Source organism: Mchenga conophoros, linkage group LG20 (genome assembly GCF_057382185.1).
Source record: "Mchenga conophoros isolate Kocher_MC1m ecotype Shallow Benthic linkage group LG20, M_conophoros_male_GT1.1, whole genome shotgun sequence".
In the NCBI taxonomy this organism is placed as follows: Eukaryota; Metazoa; Chordata; class Actinopteri; order Cichliformes; family Cichlidae; genus Mchenga; species Mchenga conophoros.
In genome coordinates, this window is record NC_140545.1 from 30,687,649 (window position 1) to 30,710,905 (window position 23,257).

At 42.9% G+C, this 23,257-nt stretch overlaps 1 protein-coding gene across 2 annotated transcripts in view; it reads left to right on the forward strand.

Annotated features, from left to right (window-relative positions):
- tshz2 (teashirt zinc finger homeobox 2) overlaps window positions 1–21,168 on the forward strand; it is a 39,358-nt gene extending 18,190 nt beyond the window's left edge. For both annotated transcript variants that reach the window (XM_085259329.1, XM_085259330.1), the window contains one exon: window positions 17,411–21,168. In XM_085259329.1, coding sequence (XP_085115455.1) covers window positions 17,411–20,448 — 3,038 coding nt within the window. In that variant the 3' untranslated portion in view covers window positions 20,449–21,168. The remainder of the gene's footprint in view (window positions 1–17,410) is intronic.
- The last annotated feature ends 2,089 nt before the right edge of the window (window positions 21,169–23,257 follow it).

Sequence of the window (23,257 nt, forward strand, 5' to 3'; positions counted from 1 at the left end):
GGGATGAGCTCACTGTCTTCGCTGAATATATGGGTGCAATTTTCGAAATAGGTTTATAGCAATTCTTGAGAGAGGAGGGCGAGATAGTGATATTACTGACTTTATCACTGCAGCTGAGCAGCATCTAGCACCTCGGTATCTCTCTATCCCTCCACTGTAGAGCGGTGAGGGATCACAAAGCACATACATTGTCTGTATTACTAAAGCAAAAAGAAAAAAACAGAGTCCAGCTCCTAATGGGGGGGCAGGGAAATGATATGTCATTATAACAGTAATGCTCTATTATCCGCTCTTATCATACACTTACATGTTTTTTCTTCCCTCTGGTTGGGTTTTACATTTACTTTAGTTGTATCCTAACTCAATAAATGTTGCATTGTTTGTCTTCTTGCAAATGGATCTTGCTCAGTGGCTATCTGGATAAGCATGTGGTGTGTGGTGCATTTTATCAGATGGACAATTTGCTTTGAATTAGTATTCAAGTGCAGTTTCTTATGTTGCCATTAAGGGCTCACTTTACTGATTTCCTTCTCAAGTGATATAATATGTGATCTAATGTGTAATTTAAGGACGTGATCAAATTTTGTTCAAACTTGTCTGATAGATGTGATTTTCAGTGTTCCGTCTCTATATTTATCCTAAAAATGACTTCTTGAAGTGAGTGAAATAGAATCACACTGAATGTAATTAAATAATGTGAGACTTGTTAAGCAATAGACAAAATAATGAGTCATTCTGTCTATAAACTGCACCTTTAATCCCATTTAATTTTTTCCCCCTCCATCAGGCTGCATTCTTAATGTATTTTGTCAGTGTAATGTGAACAGCTCATTGTTGAAAATTCACCGAATCTCTTTTCTTCCTTCTTCCTTTTTTCGTTTCACGTGTGGAGACAGAACCTGAACCCATAAGAATCTAATATACTGAGCCCAGTATAGTGCATCCCATAAATTGATTTTGACCCAGCCTTTGAACAAAAGGAACACTGTTGCATTGCCATCCGCGGCTGATGCCACTCCCTCTTTGGCTCACGCTGAATACTCTCCTTTAATAGTGTGATGGGTGGTAGCTGACTGAAAAAAGTGCCTTATTTAGTTGGTTGGGGAGAGGTAGGCAGAGCAGGGATGGGGTTTCTGTGACTGGCACCGATCAATCACTCTGTGAGGGGAAGCTAATGAAGCAGGCTATGGTTTATTAAAGGGTTAGCAGAGAAAAGATTACTGCAGGGCCCAGGCTTCCCAGAAGCCCAGTGAAGGAGGATACAGTGCATCGCTAATGGTTAGGGGCTAGCCGTAAAGCAATCAAGGTGTTTACTATAATCTGGCTCCTATTATGTGATCTATTATGTGGGTGTGAATAAAGACGGTGTTGAAATGTGTCTTTTGGTTGAAGTTGAAGACAAAGCAAACATTACAGCGCTAAAAATCTTGCTGTTTGCGATCAAATTGACACAATCTGGGGATGCCAGATTGCAAATTTATGGTATAGAAAACACAATCTTTCACAACATGTGACCTCTGCCAGTTTGCCGTTGTTTTGGCATTTGAAAATAGAGCCCTGATTTAAGGCAAACACTCGTCGGATGAAGTCAGTAAAATAACCTTATTCTGAAGAAATATGAGCACGGTGAAACCGAGGCACTCTCTCAGATAGTTTGAAAGACAAATGAGTAGCAGGGGAGTGAAAAATGCAAAGCAGATGTTTTTCTCACCGTTTTTAATGGCAGCAAGACATTACTGATGCCATTACAGAGACCTTTTATGGCTTCTTTTAATCCCCTGGCCTGCCTGAGGAAAGGAACCCCTTGTGGTGCAAAGTAGCCTCTTTACTTCGGAACGACAATTTGAACCCATTTCCAACTCACTTCCCTAATCTGCCACAGGGTTTTACATGGCTTCCTCTGTAATTATTCTGCTCTGAAATCAAAGGTAAAGAGGCATTAAAATGCACCTCCTAGGTAAACATATGCTGCTCATCATATAGGGCTTCACTCAAAAGTGTCTTCAGTAACAAATAGTTCCAAAATCCTGCAGCTTGGGCATAGCTTTGCCTCCCTGCTGCAACTTATTTCGGTCATTTGGTTCACATTTTCAAAACAAAGCAATGCCTTATAATGAGATCCGATAACTGGCTTCTAACTCCGGTTGCACATTGGAGGGCTTGATTTACATAGAGTGTAGCGGCCGTTGTCTGCTTCGTGCATCAGGCCTAACCTGTAAAGCTCAGAGGAGCACTTACAGGGGTCTGGTTAGGGGCTAAAAATGAGGAGGAGATGAACTATATGGCTCCGTCCCGCAGTCCAGCCGACAGTATATCAGCGGAATCGCAGTGTATGTGTGAACGCTCTGCCCATAAATATCTCCCCCAACCCCAGCCCCCCCCCCCCTCAACCCACCCCAATGGGGCCTCTCTGATGGTGATGGCGAAAGGATGTCGCTGTCTGGGTGATTGAGTGCTGCTGGTCCTGGCCCTGGGCACATCCCTGCGCTCTGAGCCCAAGTGGGAGGCCTACTGCTGAGCGCTGGCCTGAAGGGACTAGCCTGAAGGCGAGCAGCCGCACAGCAGCAGGATGTGCCTCTCCTTCTGTCTCTGACAGAAGAACACCAACTTGGTGTAACAGCTTCATTCGCTATTACCGGAACAGGCAGTGGAAAGTATTTAATTAGCCTAATGTTTTTAGTTTTAAAGTAATCTATCTATATGATGTATCTTATATTTATATATACATGTACAGCAGCCTTATCTGAACTTGCACCCCATCTCTCTAAGCCGTTGTCATCCTCGCTCACTCAGAAATCTGAAATAATCAAGGCGCAGTAATTAGCCTCACTTGCTGTATTGTAATTGGGGGCAGAAGGAGGTTGCTCAGTCTATATTTTTCCCCTCTTTGGTAATTGCAGACTTTAATGTGCCCTCTGTTTAATTTCTATATATGTACACATATATGGAAGCTGGTTCCCATAGATGCCGCTGTTATTTCAATGCCGTGGCTCATGTGCCTTTCATCAGTCATCAGAAGCTCCAGCGTTTTTGAGAGAGGGGAGAGTTCATTTTGGAAACCCACTGTCTATTCCCTTTTTGGGTTTCAGTGCCGTCAGCCTTCCCACTGCCTCCACCATGAGATCCTTGACACTGTCCAGGTCCGTCCTACTTGGCAAGAGGGAGAGCTACAGAGAAAGGCAGAGTTTATTTCCTGTTCTTGTGAATCATATATCAGTACAATTCCCCTCTGTGCTGTTTGGCAACGGCGGAATGACGGGTGTCATTTATCATACGGACTGAAAGAGGCTGTGGGAAAAGGGATTTGAATTCTTCTGGAAGTGTGTGGACTCTCCTTAGCGGTGAATCATTAAACGGAGGAGTTTTTCAACAGGGATATGAGTAACTCCTTTGCACAGCTACTTTGTTCCCCTGTTTCACTGGCTGGCTCAGTCATTAAAAGTCTCAAAAATAAGATTTACTGGTTTTATATAAATTGTGAAGGGACATGGCATTTAACTTGTAATTGGGGATTTTGTCCTGCTGAATCCATTAAGTCACTCTTCAGTCTTTGGTTTGATGCAGCTTCGTGCTCCCACTTTGCAAGAATTATATTTAAGCTAATTTGAATTTACAAATTTGATTAGCACTGCATTTGTCAGCTTCTTGTTGTCCTGCTAAGTGATGACATTTTCATCTTCACCATACAGTTATTTTCTTCCTCCTTCAGGTTCTGTTGACTGGTATTTAAGATTGTGCTTTATAAACATTTTGTGTTCCTTTGGATTTTTCTCTTCACTTGTCAGGGACGGTTACTATTTCCCACATTTTGAGCTGGGTGATCAAAGAAAACGACTTTTGATAAGGCTGTCACCAGCTCTTCAGCTGCACTGGCAGAAATAAACGTGTCAAGCTTTAACTTATCCTCTGAAAAACATACTCCCAACCCCTGCTGCTCTAATTGAGTGTAACTCCCAGAAACCTGTGAACACACATGCAAAACTGAGCAGATCATAAATCAGGCTTCTATAGACAGCCGCTGCCCCCATCCCTCCCCAAAGGAGCTACTGGTTTCCATAAGCTGCCCAGAAATCAACCTCTCCTTTATGATATTTTTGCACCCACCATTCTTGGGTTTTTTTTTTTGTTCTGAAAGTTAGTTGAAGTCCTCATCACATGAAAAGTGTCAATAAGGTATTGTATAGGGAAATGGTTCTTGGTGTGTTTCAGCTGTCAGCAACTGTTAGCTGTCTCTCATGTGCAGATCACAAAGTTAAATGTGCTGTCAGCAAGTCCTCAGCTAGAAATAGACGTGTTGAGGTTAGCCTGAGAAGCACCGCCACCCCCTGCTGCCCAGTAGAATGTGGATCCATCAAACAACGTGAACACATATCAAATCTGAGTGTAGAGGTGTAATGAAGTACATTTTCAGGTTTCGAGGTGTTTGTATCTGCTATAAAACAAAACGATTCAAAGCTGCCTTTGGTCTGTCTTTGTGTAGATAAAGATAAACTCCATTGAAAAACACCTCTGATATCGATGCTATTTTGTAATCTTTACCTTTAAAGCTGCAGCTTTATTCAATGCAGAGGTCTGGACTGCCTTCCGCCTTGCGGAGGGTAATATTTTGATGTTTTCTGAACCCAAGCTCTGAGTGCATGACCCCTCCCAGAGGCCCTGAGTCCCGGGCCAATATCTTGACATGTTAGCCTGCCACCGCCTGCTAAAGAAGAGTGTAGATGCCCCTGAGGTAAATGAAAACATTTGGTTCTTGCCAGACCTGTTCACATCTCAGCTGGGCCACATGAGCTGGCAGGTGACGCGTGTACTGAGGAGAATCGGAGACCGCAGCGGTGGCCTACTTCTTTTCTCCCACACAGGCCGTCTAGGCCACAACCCAGAAACACAGATGAATATGTTCTTGGCTCAGAAAACACCCTGGTGAAACTGACAAAGACTGACCCGCATCCAGGTGAAATTCAGGCGCATTCTTAGCCTTTTTATGCTTGGGGATCTCTTTCATTCACCACAGTGGAGCACAGACCAGCACAGCGCTCGTCTGTTTTTGAATCCTTCTTCTGGGTCAGTAGTTCCTCACCGTTGTGTCTCAAGTTGATAAAATCCCCTCGTTAGTGAATTTAGAGGTTTATTTAGTGGCTGTGCATCATCCTCCTTTTTGTTCGGTAATTTTCAGAAATAGACGTGACATTGTGTCACCATCTCATATCAACAACTGCAATTACCACACAATCCACATGCAGGTCCCACGGGGGAGCGTGATTGCAATTAAAAGCATGGGGCAAATGTTAATTAAGTAAACTACTTCAAACTGGAAACAGCGACAGTTTTAAATGTTTTTACTTTTAACCTTGCACTTCTTTTTCACTCCCGTTTATATTCAGAGCCCGGTGCAAATTAGAAATGAGACACAATTTCATTTTTTTTTTAGTTTCCTTACATTCCAAGCTCTGAAATATTTCTACATTTTTAATTGCAAATTTAAAATGAAATTAATAATTTGCCACCTCTGCGAGGTTGCTCGCACTTCCAATTGAAGCTTTTTCACGACCTACTGCTGTTGGTTCATGTTGAAATGTTGTTCAGTTGACTTGAAGACTGGTGCTGGATAGCACTGCAGTTCACCGGGTTATTAAATCAGAGGGAATAACAGGCCAAGTTCTGGCCATTCTTGTGATTGATGAGCCAAGCTTTATTTGCTGAGGCGGTGTGTTTGTTCCTGTGTAATTGTCTACCAGATGGCTAAGCTAACTGTTCTTAAATGCCTTCAGACCTGCAGGGGTCCTGGGTCTTAACATTTCCCCTGCTAATGACATTATGCCTGCAAACATCTCATAGTTTTTCTTTTTTTCCCCTTAACTTTTCTGATCTCTAATGTGCAGGATCAAAATGACTTTGCGAGGCATTTAGCTCAAATTATTTCCTCTGTACAATTCTGTTTTTAATTTCTTCAAAGTAGATGTTTTCTAATCGCTCTGTTGGTAAACTCCTTTGCGAAAATGAGCCCACTCATCTCGAGAGAGAAGGAGAGGGAGACTGAGTGAGAGAGAAGCAGGCCTCCACTTTACCTGTGAGGAGTCAGATTGGAGGAGAAAATGGATCTAGGTGGCAGTGCGAGTCATCAATCACAGCCCCTCAAGGGGAGCTGCAGCTAAAGCTGCTCTGAAGTGCTATCTGTCAGCTGCTCCGATCCAGCCGGGGGACCAGAAAGGGGCCGTATCGCCACCCATCAGCTCATACCCAGCACACAAGCGCCATGTAAACATGTGCAGGTGTGCCTGTCAGAATAACCCTCGTCCCAGTTCACAAGGTCATGCATATTTTCACAAACGGTCACCGTTAGGACGTATCCTCCTTCTTGGTGATTTTCGAAGAGATGCTGCGCTTCCTCTAATAGATTTTTGATTGTTAACAGTGGTGGGTGGTTTATTGTAATTTAAAAATGAGCGTGCCGCTTTCCTCCGTCCCTCCCATTCCAATCCCGGATAAAGCCACCAAGCGCTTCTCAGCCAATGTCGAGCCGCGTATGTCGATACCTCTCAAGATGGATAGTTGTTCTGCATGCTTATTGATTCGGCACAGGCCAGAGATATAAGTATCATTTGTCATTTCTGGAATTATTTGGAGTCCTAGTTAAAACCCAGAGTGGGGGGAGATGGTCGTGCCTTGGGGGGGTTGGTAGTTGGTGGGGGAGCAGCGAGTTGTCTGGGCTTTGATGAATGACTGCATGGGTTTTTGGTTTTTACTGCGAGCGCCGGGGCCCTTTAGCTGCTATTTGCTTTCACTATGGTCCAAGAAAAACAATGCGATGGGTCCAAGGACTGAGCAGCATCGTCCTGTCATGTAGTGTAACGCAGCGAGCAGGGTGGTCCAGGCAGAAGAGTCAGGAGGAGGCTGGGCCTTGGACAGTGCATGCTGCTTTTCCAAAAGACCCAGTAGGTTATAAGCCTTCCTGCTGCTCTCTAGTCCCAGCTGCCGGCCTTGAAACACATGCAATGAATTTGAATATTTACTATTCAGAATTTACAGTGTAATGACAAACAGATCTCAGTCTTTAAAAAAACATACAATGGGGACGAGGAGGGATGTTATGTGGTAACAGTAGCCCCAGCTTATCCCCTGCGACTTTGATTATGTCCCATTTTAGGCAGCAGGCCAGCAGCAGAGCTGGCTTCATTACTGTATGGATCATCTTTTAAGACCGTTTAAGATCAGAGAGAGCTATCGGCCATTAATGACACAGACTCCAAGAAGTTCATTATGCTCAATCCATTTGATTCATTCAGCCGAACAGTCAGTTTTCAGAAAAGTGGAGATTTATTTTCTTCTTTTGTAAATGTAATGAAATTGTTTCATTTCCATTTCGGAGCGCAACTTGAAAGTTGAGTCAGACTGTTTTGGAGTTTGGTGGAGGAAAAAGTGTTTAACAGAGGAACATGTTTAACAGCAACAAAAGAGGAGAGAAGAGAAACCCCCGACACGTGAATGACAAGTAATTATTTCTCTTGTCCATCAAACTGTGTTTTGATGCAGGGATGCGATCAAACATGATATGAACAATCTCAAGCCTTCAAATGAAAATGATTCTCAAATCGTGCGAAGCCGGAGCGCGAGCTTTTGTGTTGAGCCGCTGCATGAATCATTCATAAATGTGCGCATATACATGAACACGCGCACTCGAGCGCACTGGGCAGGGCACCCTTTTCTGCTGGACCAATATTATTGCCACAGCTTTTCAATGTTAGATGACCATTGTGTATTCATTTCCATTTTGGCTTGCCAAAATGTCTTCTCACAGCAGGACGGGGATAGAGAGGGAGAGAGTGACAGCTTTGTGTGTCTTTCAGTGTTTGCTGCTGAATATCCCTATATGCACTGGGTTGACCGGCTGCCCCCTGATCTGGGGACAGCGGACTAGGCCAGCCGCGCCGTCTCTTCTCACACTGCCTCAGAAACACTCGTGATTATTAGCAGCTTTACAATGCGCTAACCTAAACTGGGTTATAATAAGCCTGAATAATTAACGACGATCGCGGCGTTATGGTGTAGTTGTAAGTATTAATTTGTAGCAGGCACATGCTCGCTACAGTATGTCACGAAAGAGGGTATTTGCATTAGTGGGGCAGTCTTCTCCATTTTGTTTGCCAGAGCAGCGAGAGGACAGACAACAGGGGCCCGGCTTAATCCCTTTGGAGAACTAGTGCATGAATTGATATATCCTCCTCTCTCTCCGTCTCTCGCTCTCTCTCTGCCCCCCTCGCTAATGTCTTTCCTAGAACTTGAACAAACAGCCAGTGCGTGTAGAACACATAAGACAGATGTTTAGGATTACTTTCACCTCATTGCTCTATTGTGTGCACTTTAAGGGAGCTCAGCTGATGTGGAATGCCACTCATTCAGGCTCTCTGCTCTTACAGGGCTCCTCCTGCTTATCAAAGTGCCATCTGCACTCAAGACAGAGCTACACAATGTTTAAGAGTGGGATGCTGGGAAGATGGATTCAGTGTTTTTGGGTAATAAGACTTTTATACGCTAAAACCGACACAGTAGCAGTGTATGCAATTACTGGTGGTTAGCTTTTGTCCATTTTTGTCTTTTAAGAAACACGGCTGTTTGGTGGGGGCGCCGGATAAGAACCCTCTTTCTCCCCCACATCCCCCTCATCTCAGTGTGTGTTTACAGATGTAGAAACAAATGGGCCAGACACATATTGATATTTGTTGAGGGGTGACATTATCTTTTAGCAGAGCACTTATCTAATCTGGCTGCTGTGGGAAGCTGGAGGAAGTGGCTATGGGACGGGGGCCGGGGATGCTGCATCTTTAATTACCATTGATATCGCAATAGAGAAAAGAGGGGTAGAGGAGCATAGCCGGGGGGAGGCTGGGTGAGGGGGAGCTGAGAGAGGGAGAAGACCCGTGTTCACTTTTTAATTAAGGCTCCGTAGTGTAACTCGTCAATGTACATTATTGGAAGAATGAACGTCAATGCCATTGCTTTTTCTCCCCCTCCTTTATCTCTGTCAATGATTCAAAGACATGATTTATGGTTCGTCTCCGTCTTTCAGGATCATCCATCAAGCGCTGGCTCTGCCGCAGCGCCACCCGTTGTAAATCATTCTGAAAGCCTGTCACTCATTTCCATTAACCGTTCCTCTGTCGCTCTGGTCTCCGCCTCCCTCAACCTCCTTTTTTTTCTCCCCCTTTTCCCACTCCTTTCTCCTCCCCCCTCGGTGCACAACCTACAGCCACGCAGGGTATCAGTTCCGTGCCGCTGCTTCGTCCGCCTACCTTCTTTTCAATAAATTAACCACTTTCTCCCATGCAATGAATAAAAAGGCTCTGCACTCGCCTTCAGTCGGCACCTACTCCTCCTCCATTATAGCCGAACACCTTAGAAATGTCATGCCGCTGACTCGTAGGCTAAATGAGGATATAGCGCAGAGAAAATATTTTTGTTGCACCGACTTTTCCAGTGGCAATATTTGAACAGCTTTGATATGTTTGGAGTGTTTTATCAATGAACGTATTTCGCGCACGTATAGGGCGCTGCGCCTGGCTTTATTATGTTTCCTTCATTGTGGATGAATTTGCCATTTATGCTTTCATTCGGAAAAGTCTAACAGTTAATGGAAACAATATTATGTCTGTAATTATTTCGTGCAGTAAAAGCACCCTTAGTCCAGCTATTAAAATGCTGTTGGTTTTCTGTAAATTCTACCAGTAGCTTAATTCAGACACTCTCACAATGACTGTAGTCTTTAACCAGTTTTTATAGAAACAGGTCTTATGAACAGAAATAATTGGCTCAATGGAGTGACTGTCAATCTCTTACAATGGTTGATGTGCCTGCTCTGGGGAGCCCAATTCACTGGCTTCTTTTTTCATTCTAATCAACATCTAGATATCAACACAGCAGAATACCCACAAACAGCAGAAAGCCTGTTTTGAGGGGAAACTTTCAACTATTGGGTGCCAACACATTTCACTATTTGGGCAGCCATTGTTCTCCGAATGGGCTGTCAAAGTGACAATGCGCACCAGGCAAATCCAGAAGTTTGCACTTTTCAGAAAACAGCGGGCCCTAATCATTTTGTGGAGGACACTTGACAACAAATTTGCCATTAAAATGAATCTGAATAGGAGGGAGCGGGCTGTTTTGAAGCATTTCTGCCTCTCTTACTGCTGCTTGTCTTGTCCCACGGAGCTCCAGGTTTGGCTGCCTTGCTTCTCTCCCTTTATGCTTGCCATGAAGCAGCCTTTGGTCCCACTAGAAACTGACAGTACCATGCTTCAGCTGCAAATTCACTCTGTAGCCTCATTGTATTTAATGAAGGGAAAAAGTGGCAATCTACTATTAATGAACTTGGAATGTAAAAAAATGCCTCCCTTTGCTGAAAACGGCATAAAACTGCTTGTACAAGAAAAGCTTTGGCTGGAGCCCATCCAGAATCTAATGAAAGATCTATACAGGGACAGAGCGGGCGGGAGGAGTTAGTGAAATGCAGATTGTTTTAATAGAATACACACAGTCTCTTCCAGCTGCACTATCAGATTCATCAAGGCCTGACCTTGATGGAGGGCTGTTGCTGTTTGGGAGGGCCAGTGTTTAGGGTTCATGCAAAGTTTATGATGCGGGGACTGAATGCGCTCTATATGCATCTACTGCTCTCGAGGGAAAACTAAATGGAACAGCGTCCAAAAAGACTTGCCACTGGTTTTTGATGCTCTAGTATTATATTATGAAATAACACGATCACAAGGAAATAAAAGTTCAATTCAATAATAAGGATAATTGCATCCGGGATGTCGCCACTCAGATGCAAAATAACAAAATGCTCCTAAAACATCAGAAAATGATTGAATTGGAATTGAAACCCTCTTTATTTAGTCAGGCTAGTGAGCATGAAAAACAAACAGCACGTTAGGTGACTGCAGGCCATCATACCTTTCACTCAGTATCTCATAAAACTCGAACAAAGGCCTTATGTGTTCAAGGCAGTGGTCCTTTAAACGATGGCCCACTTTCCTCCCCGCTGCCACGCAAACATTCCTGACTGACATTCAATCAGGGAAATTTGAACCGAAGCAAGATGGTCTTTTATTAGTACCGCCCTGTTTGCTCGACTGGTCAGCTCCAATATGCGAAGCGGTTTGAGTGGCGTACTGTAAGATGATGGGTTCACTCTCTGATAAGGGTGAATGAGGGGTAAACTGCTATTCTGCAGAAAGGAACCATCAGACCTCATCATGTTGCTCCTGGAGAGCCGTGTCACGGGCTCTTCAGAAACCAAGTGACAGAGCGGCGCGAGGCTGCTCCCCTCCCGCTAGTGGAAAACACACTGGAGCTGAAGCAGCCCCGCTTCTGCTCCACCAACTGGAACTTTATCAGTTAGGGCAGAAAAGATCATCCATAATCTGGCAAATATACGCAGAGGCTTTTAAGCCTCTTCAGTTGTAAGCTTATACATGTTCTTGAATTTTTTATATATACCTGTTAGCGAGAGACTGCGGATTCTGGTTGTGCTGCTAGCTACACAAAATACCTCATTACGGTTTATTCAGCAGCCAGTAATTTAAAGCATTAACTCGCTTTTTTTCCAGCTCTTCTTAATTACAGCTAGCCAAGTAAATGTTATGGATTTTTAAAAATCTGCCCCCTCGTTTTAATGAAATTCAGTCGTTTTAGTGGAGGAAGAACCGTTCACATAATTTACTTAAGAAAATGTATCGATGCTGTGCTACAAAATACGACATATGTGAAAAATAGAAAGGTCAGCATTAGAGATTTATATGTTTTTGGATTATTCTTAAATGCATTTAGATACACAGTATGAGTACAGCTCATACTGAACCAGAGACCAGTGGAAAGCTGTGTTAAACAGATTCGGATCAATGCTTATTAGCAGTGCATTAGAACTGGTAATATTGAAGAGACTGAAAACTATTTCCAAAATTCAGGCTGCCTGACACATTCAAAATTCCAGTTGTTATCATATGCGCATACAGCACCTGGCTTTGTGCCGTCAGTGTTTAAAAAATCCTACGAGACAGGAAGGAAACATTATATGTATAATTGTCTCCTCTGGTGCTGACAGGGGACCCTTTGGTGAGACGCAACACCAGGCAGCATCATATAATGTGGCGGCTGTGGCACGTTCAAAGCGATGACTTGGGTGCTGGAGTGCAGATTGCAATGCTCTCCCACCGCTCACTTCCAATTAGGCAGCCGGCCGACTGATGCATCTCAGAGCAGAAGCTTCTAGTAGGCATCAAAAGGAGCAGTGACTTCATGTTGAGAAGGGGCTCCTGGAGTTAGACATTGCAATCTGATGTGGCTCAGTAAATACCATGATTAGCATCCATGCAACATGCAGGAACAGACTTTTACTAACTCCCACATTTGTGTCATTACATAAAAATGTCCCATAACTCAAACTAAACATGCTCGAAAGCTGTGCGACTTGTGCGCGTGAGTGTGTGTGTGTTTATTAGCGATTGTGCATTCCAAAGTTCTCTGTGTTTTTAGTTAACAGAATGTTGGTTGTGAAAACATTTTTGATTAATTGCCATAATTATTGTGATCATTTTTGCCCAAATGAACAGCCAGATGGCAGGATATGGTGTCATATTTGCGATCCTATCATATTAATCTGGCTCCGGGTCCATCTGAGCACATTGTGCCATTTGTTGTGTTCACAATCTGTCCTCAAGTTGTCCGTGTCTTTTTTGAGCTTCCAGTTTTTATTTGATTATATTAGACTATTAAATATTAAAGTTGAGGGTGGATGAAAGCAAGGCATTTATCTGCATGAATAGCTTGTGTTTAGTCAAGTACGTAATGCGCTTTAAGTTACATCTCCTTCATGCATACAAAAATTAACAACAGTGTTTCTGTCTCATGGATTTCTAGACAAAGCCTGAGAAAGATCCAGCAAAACTACTTTGCAGGGACTCGTGGCTGCTTTTAAAGCCACTTCACATTATCTAGTCTTTTATATATTTTTTTGCAGTATTCTTAATAACTGTTTGCAGCTAAATACAACACGATAAAGACTCAGTCTGTCTGCAGAGTTTCCAAGTCTGTTAACTGCATCGTTGGAATCATTTAACACAAAAGTGCTCAAACTAAATAATAGGTCAGACAGGATCTAATGACACATTCTGATTTAAAAGCAACTCAAAAACGGTTTCATTCTGTGATATCAATTAACCTCCAGACAAATTTTGTCAAAGGGAGCAGGCTGCGTGTGATTGTTCTCTCTTTACTCTGCAGTGTCCTTGGGCTCGGGGAGACTGTTTCCTGACAGGGAACAATGAAGAGAGAGGTGTTTACAGATCTTTACAGATGGCTTCGGGGCTCAGAATTAGGTCTTCGCCGTTTCTCATGTGATTCAGTTCAGAATTAACTTCAGATGTGTCATCAGGACTATCATCAGGATGTCTGACAATGTATCTGTTTGATCTTGACGTGCACTTCTCACCGAGTTTGTCAGATATCACTGTCAAATATTAAACCTTGTGGCATGTGCGCGTCTCATTCTAATGATAGCTCACTGAAGAAATCGCATCGTGGTGACTTTTATAAACACATCATGCTGTTTCCAACATTGACAAAGAGGAAAAAACTTCACAACTTTGTTTGCAATTATGTTTTGTACAGCAAGTACTTTCTGAGTGACATTTCCCACCTATTTATAACAACAGATGAGCAGACGGTGACTAAGTGCTGCGCCACGTAAAGCTACAGTTAACTGGGTACATTGCTTAGATGTGAGTGAAAGCACAAAGTGGAAACAGATACATAGTACTACATTTACAGACGACCCGGAGAGAAGCTTCAGTCCTGACCTGCGTTGTTACTGTGTGCTCTGCCGATCCAGCAGGCCTCTCTCTATCTCCTTCTCTCTCTTCCCTTTTTTTTTCTCTTCACGTGGCATAAATCCGGGAGATGAAAATGTCATGGAGCAGGTTCATTTTGCAAAGAGGTTTTGATTGCCATGCGCGTGTAATTGATTGTTCCAAGGACAGGGGGAAATCTAGAAATGTCATAACAGTCCTGCTTAGGTTGGTCCCACCGCTATGCAATCAATGAGAAGTAAAAAGAGATATTGATTTGCGAGCAGCAAAAACTGTAGCTTGAGACAACCGGGGAGCACTGGGGAAAGTGGCGCAGACGTGCAGACCTGTCACTGGCACCTATGAATTACCCAATCTTCTCTGAAGATAGTGTTACCTCGGATACTCACAAAGTCCTGCGATGGGTATTGCAGCTGTCCATTAGCTAAGCTCCTCGGGCTGCTAACTCTCTGTGGCTTGTCAGATTAATGAAGGAAATGTTGACCTTCCAAGGGATAAATGTTGATGTTCTCACCATTACAAAAGTTTCTCCTGGCATGTTAATATCGGAAACAGAATGCCCTTTTACAGCTGTCACATACATTTCTACAATGACTGACGCATTTTGAATAGACTCACTTCCTCTGGGAGAGGGGATTTCGCTCGATGAAGATACTAATGCTGAAAAGTTGAGTTGTAAATATAATCTCATGTACGCTTTTAACACCGGCCCTGTTGGACAGCATGCCACCATGAAGGTAGCAGTAAATATAATCTATTATTTTCTGTGCAGTTAGCTGTTTTTCTCTGGATGTATGGGGAAAAAGCTTTTGGCTCAGAAACAGGCTGCCGCTTCTGTAAATCCCAGCCTCGCTATGCCAAGAGTCTGTTCTAACGGATAAAGGTTATAAACACTTCAACCGTCTGATTTATGATGGACACCTCAGGTTTTTTGACCTTTGCATATCTCTGTCTGAAGATATAAATTTGTAGTGACACAGATTGGAGGCTTTACAGCAGTTTATGACATGCTAAATCTCAAGCAAGGCATGCCAGCCTCTTGTTTTCTAAGGCTAGCTGGGCTACGAGTTGCCTCGTTCGGACTCCGAGACAACATTTTCAAAGCCAGCATTTCTTATTCTTTCTGATTTATGAAAAAACAAGAACTGTGCCCAAGAACTAGAAATAGCTGTTCACTATTGTTTTACAAGATGATACACAACTTAGTGCTTATGCTTTGAACAGTGCTGCTTTATGAAGCGTATCACTTGACAAACATGTCACAATACAATGATCACTCTTGTAGGTGTTTGGTTGTTTTCACATTGTCCTTGAGTGTGCTCTTGGATTAAAGAGTAATGCAGCTTGGCATGGCAGCAGTTCTGTGGTAGATCAAGAGCTGGCAAAGCACAGTTACAAATGGTGTGAGAAGCGGAGTTAGACATGTGGGTATCTTGGAATGATCCCCTCTAGAAGGTTAATTGGTGCCTCAGGATGTCTGCTACTGGGGGCATCTGATAGAAAGGCATACAACAGCAGGAAGGGCAGCTGTTAATCTCTGTCAATTTCATCCTCAAATACTAAGATGAGGACAAACATTCACATTAAAGTCGGTATAGCTTTGTCGTATTTCCAGGAACCCAGTGTTTATCCCTTCTTTGTCAAATGCACAATTATTTTACTAAGAGGGCAGTAAATTTCTAGGCACAGGAGATGTGCAGAAAATGGCCTGCACTGTAAATTATGGTCTGATCAAGGAGTGAACAATTTTCCTTTAACCACCACCAGACCGGAAAATACTGTTCTCCCCACTTTGGTGAACATTCTTGCTATACTTTCAGCTTTAGTGATGACTTTGAAGAGAGATGACATCAACTGGCTGCTTGTCAAAGCCATTGGTGTTCTCCTTCACTGTGAATACTATATATAAGACTATAAATAAAAAATACCTCTGTGCTCTTGACAACTCTCTCCCTTAGCATCAAGGGTGTTTCGGAGGCCATCACAGACCTCGGCTGGCCAATCAAAACATTTCTCTTGCGGTAGATCAAGGTCACAGCACATAGGGGCTCTTGAGTCTGTGTGTGTGTGTGTGTGTGTGTGTACAGGCTCTTGTTCGCCAGGCCCTGTGCTCGATGTTTGTTTTGAAAGTCCGAATCCCATCTCCATCTCCATCCATTAGCTATCAAGCAGTTCATCTCCCGGGTTTCTCTTGAGGCACTTGTGAAATATTGATAATAAAAAAGTCGTACTTTCAGAAGGCAGAGAAGACGAAGACATTCTATGGGCTGCCCAGTGTGGGACTTCTGAGTGCTCGGCTTCAGTCATCCCCTCATGGAGTGCCCCTTTATTCAGAACAGAAATATTAACCACATGAAATGCATAAGTGCCTGGACAGGGCTGTTATGTCCTATTCATATTTAACTCAGAGCACATCTGCCGCGTCTCTCCCAAAATGCACATTTTCCAGCACGACTACGAGGTGGAAAATATCTCAGATGTGTGACAACTCTGACAAACTGCATTTACTTTGTTTGCGATATTGTTGGCGTGGGTTGCCGGGTAGTTAGATTTAAAATAATCAGAAACAGTTATTGTCAGAAAGGTTGTAATAATCTTCTGTAGCCGTCTTCATATGCCACGCAGACCCTGCAGCCACGGCTCTGTGCTGAGTCAGAGTTTCCACTAATTGGATGATGGGAAATGTGTCAATTAGAAATACTGTTGTTTAATTATCTGTTAATTGAAGCAATAATGTTTGTGCTCTATGAGTTGAGAGAATGAACAGGTGAATAATGAAAGAAGTAATTGCTGTTTATGAGACTGTCAGGGAAAATATAATGACTTGACAGATTGCCAGTAATCTTTTGAAATTTTGTATAATTGTCTGGTTTTAGCACTGATAATTGAATCACTTTTTCCACCAGCGTGATCAACATTTGCATCGGGACCAGTGTCCGTATTTACAATATACTTTTATTTTTGCTATCAACAAAATCAGTTGCCCGATGTCAAATTACAGAATGCTGAAAGAATATTCCGAATAGTCTCATTTTTCTCAGCTATGGCTTTTAATTTATTTCTAAATCACTGAGGGATGTTATAATATCTCAGTTTATGTTAAGCCATTCCTCACAAGTGGCTTCAGGGAGTCTAAGATGTTATCCAGAACAGCAGGCTTACATTTTCATTGCAGTTTTGAGGCATCTATAATCACCGTGGAATAGGTCATTTGCAATAACACTCAACAAGCCCCAGAAGAATCAATTTCCTTTTGTCACTCAGTGGCCAATAATTGTTGTAAACATCTCAACTTGAGGCCAGGGAAAGCTTGGACACAGCGCTAAGTCAATGGCCTGTCGTGAATCAAATGGTGCTGTTACACCAGCAGCAGTCTGTTAGCAGAAACATTATGTCCACCTATACTCAGCCGCCTCCCAAGGCACAAGGCAATCGCCATTATGCTTTCTGGAATGACTTTTGCTTTCACTGTATAGATTGTTTAGAAATTATAAATTAACGAAACTGTTGTTTCACAGTGTGTTTTTAATGTTATATCTCTCTTGCTTTTTTAGTGTACGTGCCCGATGAAGATGCCGCTCTTCAGGATTCCATCGCTGAAGAAGACGGAGATAACGACACTCAGACTGAAGAGGAATGCTCGGAGAAGACCAGCCCCAAAGTGTCTGAGGACAGAGAGCTCGACAACAAGAGCACTAACACTTACAGCAACCAGAACTCTCCCATTAGTGTCCTTTCCAATCAAGAGGCAGAGTTGGAATCGCGCCTTAGCGACAGCAGTGACAGGCTCTCAGACTTCAAAACCTCATCGCCACCTGAGAGCCAGCGAGACGAAGAAAGCAGCACCTCCAAGCATAAAGAAGAGACGGGCAGCAGCTTAGAGAAAATGAGGGCGGCCTATGCAAACTTTCTCGCGGATTCTTATTGGACGGGGATAGGAATGGACTTGAAAATTGGCAAAAACACCAGCAAAGCCAACTGTGACAGCACCAATGGAAGCACCAAGAGTGAGTTCGACTGGCACCAGGACGCGCTCTCTAAGACCTTGCAGCAGACACTCTCCCCAAAGCCTGCAACCAAACCCAACCTCTTTAGCTCTGTGCACCTCTACAGGCAAACCACCAAACCTTGTGGCTCGGTGTTCACGGGAGCCAGCCGATTTCGCTGCAAGGACTGCAGCGCTGCTTATGACACTCTGGTTGAGCTGACAGTTCACATGAACAAGAGCGGGCACTACCAAGACAACAACCACAGCAAACAGAGTAATTCCTCTGCCTCGTCCTCCAAATCTAGGAAACGAAATTTGCAAGACATGGAAGGGAAGGAGGATGCGCAGAAAGTTTTGAAGTGCATGTTTTGTGGCCATTCTTTTGACTCGCTCCAGGATTTGAGCGTCCATATGATTAAAACTAAGCATTACCAAAAAGTGCCTTTAAAAGAGCCGATCCCAGTAATCACACCCAAATTACTGCCACCAGCAAAGAAACGGGCTTTCGAAACGAGGCCCTGCTCCCCTGACTCCACGACTGGTGTGTCTGGCTACACTGAGGCACAACGAGCTGCCAGCATTGCAAACGCCAACAACAATCGATATGGATATCAGAATGGAGCGAGTTACACCTGGCAGTTTGAGACGTGCAAATCTCAGATTCTGAAATGCATGGAGTGTGGAAGCTCCCATGACACCCTTCAGCAACTGACCACACATATGATGGTTACTGGACACTTCATCAAAGTTACAAACTCAGCTTCTAAAAAGGGCAAACAGTTAGCCCTTGACCCCTTGGCCATAGAGAAGATCCAGGGTTTGGCTGAGCCTGCTGTCAGTGACACTGAAGGAGAAAAAGCGTCTCCAAAAAATCCTTCCCCAGGGAACTGTGAGAAGGATAGCCAGGGGGAAGGTACTTCAGACAAAATGGAAGAAAGTGATACTAAAGATGACAAGCAAGAGAGTGAGGATCAAAAGGCCGGCAATGGGACTTTTAAGTACCCTTATCTACGTGAGGAGGATCTTGAACAGGACTCAGGTGGAGGAGGGGACATTCTTAAATCTTTAGCCAACACAGTGGCCTCTGCCATAAATAAAGCTCAAACAGGGACACCGAGCTGGAGTGCCTACCCAAGCATTCATGCTGCCTATCAGCTCTCTGGCATCATCAAAAGCGCCCCTCTCTCAGCATCTCCACCTACTCAGCTAAAGCAGACGTTCAACCACAAGCTGAGACCGATTGCCCCAAAGGGGAAGTTATACCACAGTGCTGTGGGAGTTGAGGCTCCCCAGGGACAGCATCAAACTGTGGACATCAAAAAAGAAAAGGTTGGCATTAGCGATGGTAAAGAAAGTCAGAATATTAAGTTTGATCTGGTGGAGAATGATGACAGCGATTGTCAGGACGATTCCTCTTCCTCTTCAAAGCTTGATACAGACTGTGTGAATGAAGGGAGTGAAGCGATCAAAGGAAAGTTGAGCCCAGATTTCTCCGACAGAGGCAAGACACCGAGCCCCACTGCCAGCAATGGACGCAGCACTACTTCAGAGCCTCTCTGTGACACTCCGGATATACTTGGCATAAACCCTCTTAGTGCACTGCAGTCAGTTCTGAACAATCATCTGGGGAAAGCAAATAAGCCCAATAACTCAAGAGTAGATAAACTATCGGCTCACACACAGTCTATGTTTGCAGACATTAATCGTAGCAGCGAGAAGTCGGCTTTAATGCTCAGAAATCCTGTAAGAAATAAGCCTGATAACCCCTTTCTCTTTGTTAACGATGACCAGCCAATAGATCTGACGAAATCTAAACACAACAAGGCGAGCTCCCTGCTAATGCAGCCCTCCGCACCGATGCCACAGAAATATGCTCTGTCTGATATCGCCGATATGGTTAAAGTGCTTCCGAAAGCCACCACTCCAAAACCATCAATACCATCAAGGATTCCATCTATGAAACTGGAATCGGATGTCAGGCGCTTCGAAGATGTCTCAGCGGAGGTGTACTCCGTCCACAAGCGTAAAGGTAGACAGTCAAACTGGAATCCGCGCCATCTTCTCATCCTGCAAGCTCAGTTTGCCTCCAGCCTCTTCCAGACCTCTGAAGGAAAGTATTTGCTCTCGGACCTCGGCCCTCAGGAGCGGATGCACATCTCCAAATTCACTGGCCTGTCCATGACTACCATAAGCCATTGGTTAGCAAATGTAAAGTACCAGCTGCGGAAAACGGGAGGGACCAAATTCCTGAAGAACATGGACACAGGCCACCCAGTCTTCTACTGCAATGACTGCGCTTCCCAGTTTAGGTCACCCACCACATTCATTTCCCATCTGGAATCCCATCTCGGGTTCCAAATCAAAGACATGTGCAAAATGCCGGTAGAGCATCAGACGAAGGTAGAGGAGCCAGAACTGTCGAAGGCCCTCAGCGTCAGAGCCACAGAGGCTCTAGTCGCGGAGGAGGACATTGACTCAAAATTCAAATGCAAGCTCTGCTGTCGGACATTTGCAAGTAATCATGCAGTCAAACTCCATTTGAGTAAAACTCACAGCAAATCCCCTGACAACCATTCACAATATGTGGAAATGGACAAGGAGTAGTTTTTCATATTACCATCACCTTTTTTTTTTCCTTTTTCTTGCCTTTTTATTTCAATACACGGGTCAGATATTTCAACCATTTTTCAATTATCATTGTGTAGTGTGCATTGTAACGACTTAAAAAAAAATTAATGGATTACAGCAAAGACACACTGGTTAGAATTTGTGTAAGGAAACACTAAGAGATACTTTTGCACCCTGCTCAAATGCATCACCAGTAATGAAATGTATTACTGCTTGAAGAAACATTATTGCTGATGTTTGCATGCAATAGCCCTGGCTATGACTACTATTTATTTGTATGATATGTCAAGTTTCAATTGTATTTCAAAGACAAAATAATGACTAACTGTACTTTACAACCTCTGTGATACAGTGCAGCCGCACAGACGTGCAGTTGTTGAAGCAGGTAGCCTGATAACGCGATCACACTCATGCAGACCTGTACAGTGTATTGCTATGTAAAGATGTTTCGTGTTGCAACGATAGACGAGGGGGGGAAAAGCACTTTAATAAAAATTTAATCACCAGTTTAGACTCGGATCCTGTACATGACTCAAAAATAAATTAGACAGTTTCAAAATAAGGCTCTTTCACATGTAAATATATTTTAGAAGGAAAAAAAAACGTGTTTCATGCAACAAGGATAACAAAAAGGCAGATGATACCTGTGATACCTGCACCTTTTTTTACTTATTCAAATAAAGAGTTAACATTTGATTGCCTTGTATTTTTTGGCTCCCTTAATTTGATTATTTTCCTACTTTTACACATAATAATCAGCTGATATGATTCACAATAATAATATAATTCACACAATAAAGCCTTTCCGGTTATTCATACTGTATCAGCTGAATGTGTGGACCTGTAAAATACTGTGAAACATTCATTGAAATCTTCGCAGGCCACACAGAACCTATACACGACAAAGAACAACATCACGACACTATAGAGCACGCCACACTCATTTGTTACCTTATGACTTTTAGATACACTTCAAAGATCTTGTTGTCAGACTTTATTGCTTTCCTGTGAATGCTGCCGCAAGATGGTATCATAACAATTAAACATATTTCCTCCAGCTCTATTATTTCAAGGCTATTAAAAATAATTGCCTCCTAAATTCATAAACATTTTATGCAATTCATCTTTTTTTTTCAAGCAATCAAGTCCTCAATTACCTCCACCCATCAAATCTCTATTTTATAACAGGCAACTGACATTTGATGGTAAATGGGAAAAAGCACATGGGCACTGTGGTGATTTGAATGCTGTGACACCAACTTGCCCCCTATTGTTGGAAATGAGCAGGCAATCACGTTGTTCATCAGATGACTCCTAATGCAGTTAAAGTATTCAGCTATAATTTCTCCCTGCATTTATAATTACTGTCAAAGACCACACACCTCAGTGAGCAGATTAAAGCTATAAATTATTTAGTGCCTTTCTTCGCCGATGGATCTCTGATTTGTCTGTGGGGCCATTATGTTTTAAAGGAGCAACTTACTTCTTTTTTTTTTTTTTGAAGCAAGCATTGTCCTTAAGCTGCAGCAGAATGCTCTGCAGAGAAACAATGAGAATACTATTGGGGGTTTTTTTGTTCATTAAAGCGAGGCTGTGCATTTTGCAGCACATACTTTTTCCATTTTTATCTCAAATGCACGTTGATTTGCCGTAATTCTATCCACAGCAGTTATTCAGAGCATATTTAGTCTACAAGTGCATTTTGAAGAATCAGCACAACCTAGTAGAGACTTACCCAAGGCTAACTAAAGAAAAATGCTGTCATCAGTGCAGCCACAGAAGGAAATTAGTTGTCTCTGGCTATAATTTGCCCTAATAAGTCAAAGTCAATGTGGGATTTATTGTTGGTACACAAAAAGCTCGTATGGATGTGCATTTTTTAAGGTTAATAAGATTCTTATCGTGAAATAATTTAAAGGTGCAAATCAAAATACATATCCGCTGTTTTCAAATACACATTATTCTTTCTAATGCGTGATTTATTAAATACCTACATTCTTTAGGTACCATAATCATCATAATTAGGTGAAATAACCCCATTATTCTTTGGGTGCTTTATATTCATTTTTTGTGTTTGCATACATTAACGCTGTTAATTGCATTCTACATGCAACATGTCATGGCTAATTACTGAACACAGACACACCCACAGACACATGCACGGTGGAAAAAAAACAAAAAACCTGGTTGTCATACGTATCAGTGACGCTAACGCGCTCATACGTGGACCTAATATAAACACAATATAAGCTTTTATTTGTTGCAGTTCCACATTAGCGCTGGGTAGATGGCCCAGTGATGAAGCATGACTCCGTTCATGTTGCTCTTAATGAAAAAAGAAATAGAATTAAGAAAACATGTAGTGAACAGTGGATGCGGTCACACCTCGCCCTAAATGGAATGAAGCCAATTTATTATGTTATTTTCACTATTAATAACATTGATTTTTACAAAAGTTCAGCTGTGAAATTGTTTTGAAATGTTTTAAGGCTTTGCAAATGTCTCAGTGTCCAAATACCAAAAGTGCTTCTATTATTCCCTCCTTGAAGATACTTTCTAAAATAGTCCTAATGGCTTGGCTGAAAAATCAAATTATGCACATAAGTATACTTGCGTCGCAGATGCAGTGATAAGCGACCTTAGCAAAACTGACGCCAGCTCGCATCTACGAATCCTTTGTCAATCTGTCATTAAACATGCTATCAAATAATGATAAGTGTGCGCTCCTTGCTTGCACTGGCGTGCGTCTCTCTGATGCTGATGTGCTGTAATAGGGCAAATGTGC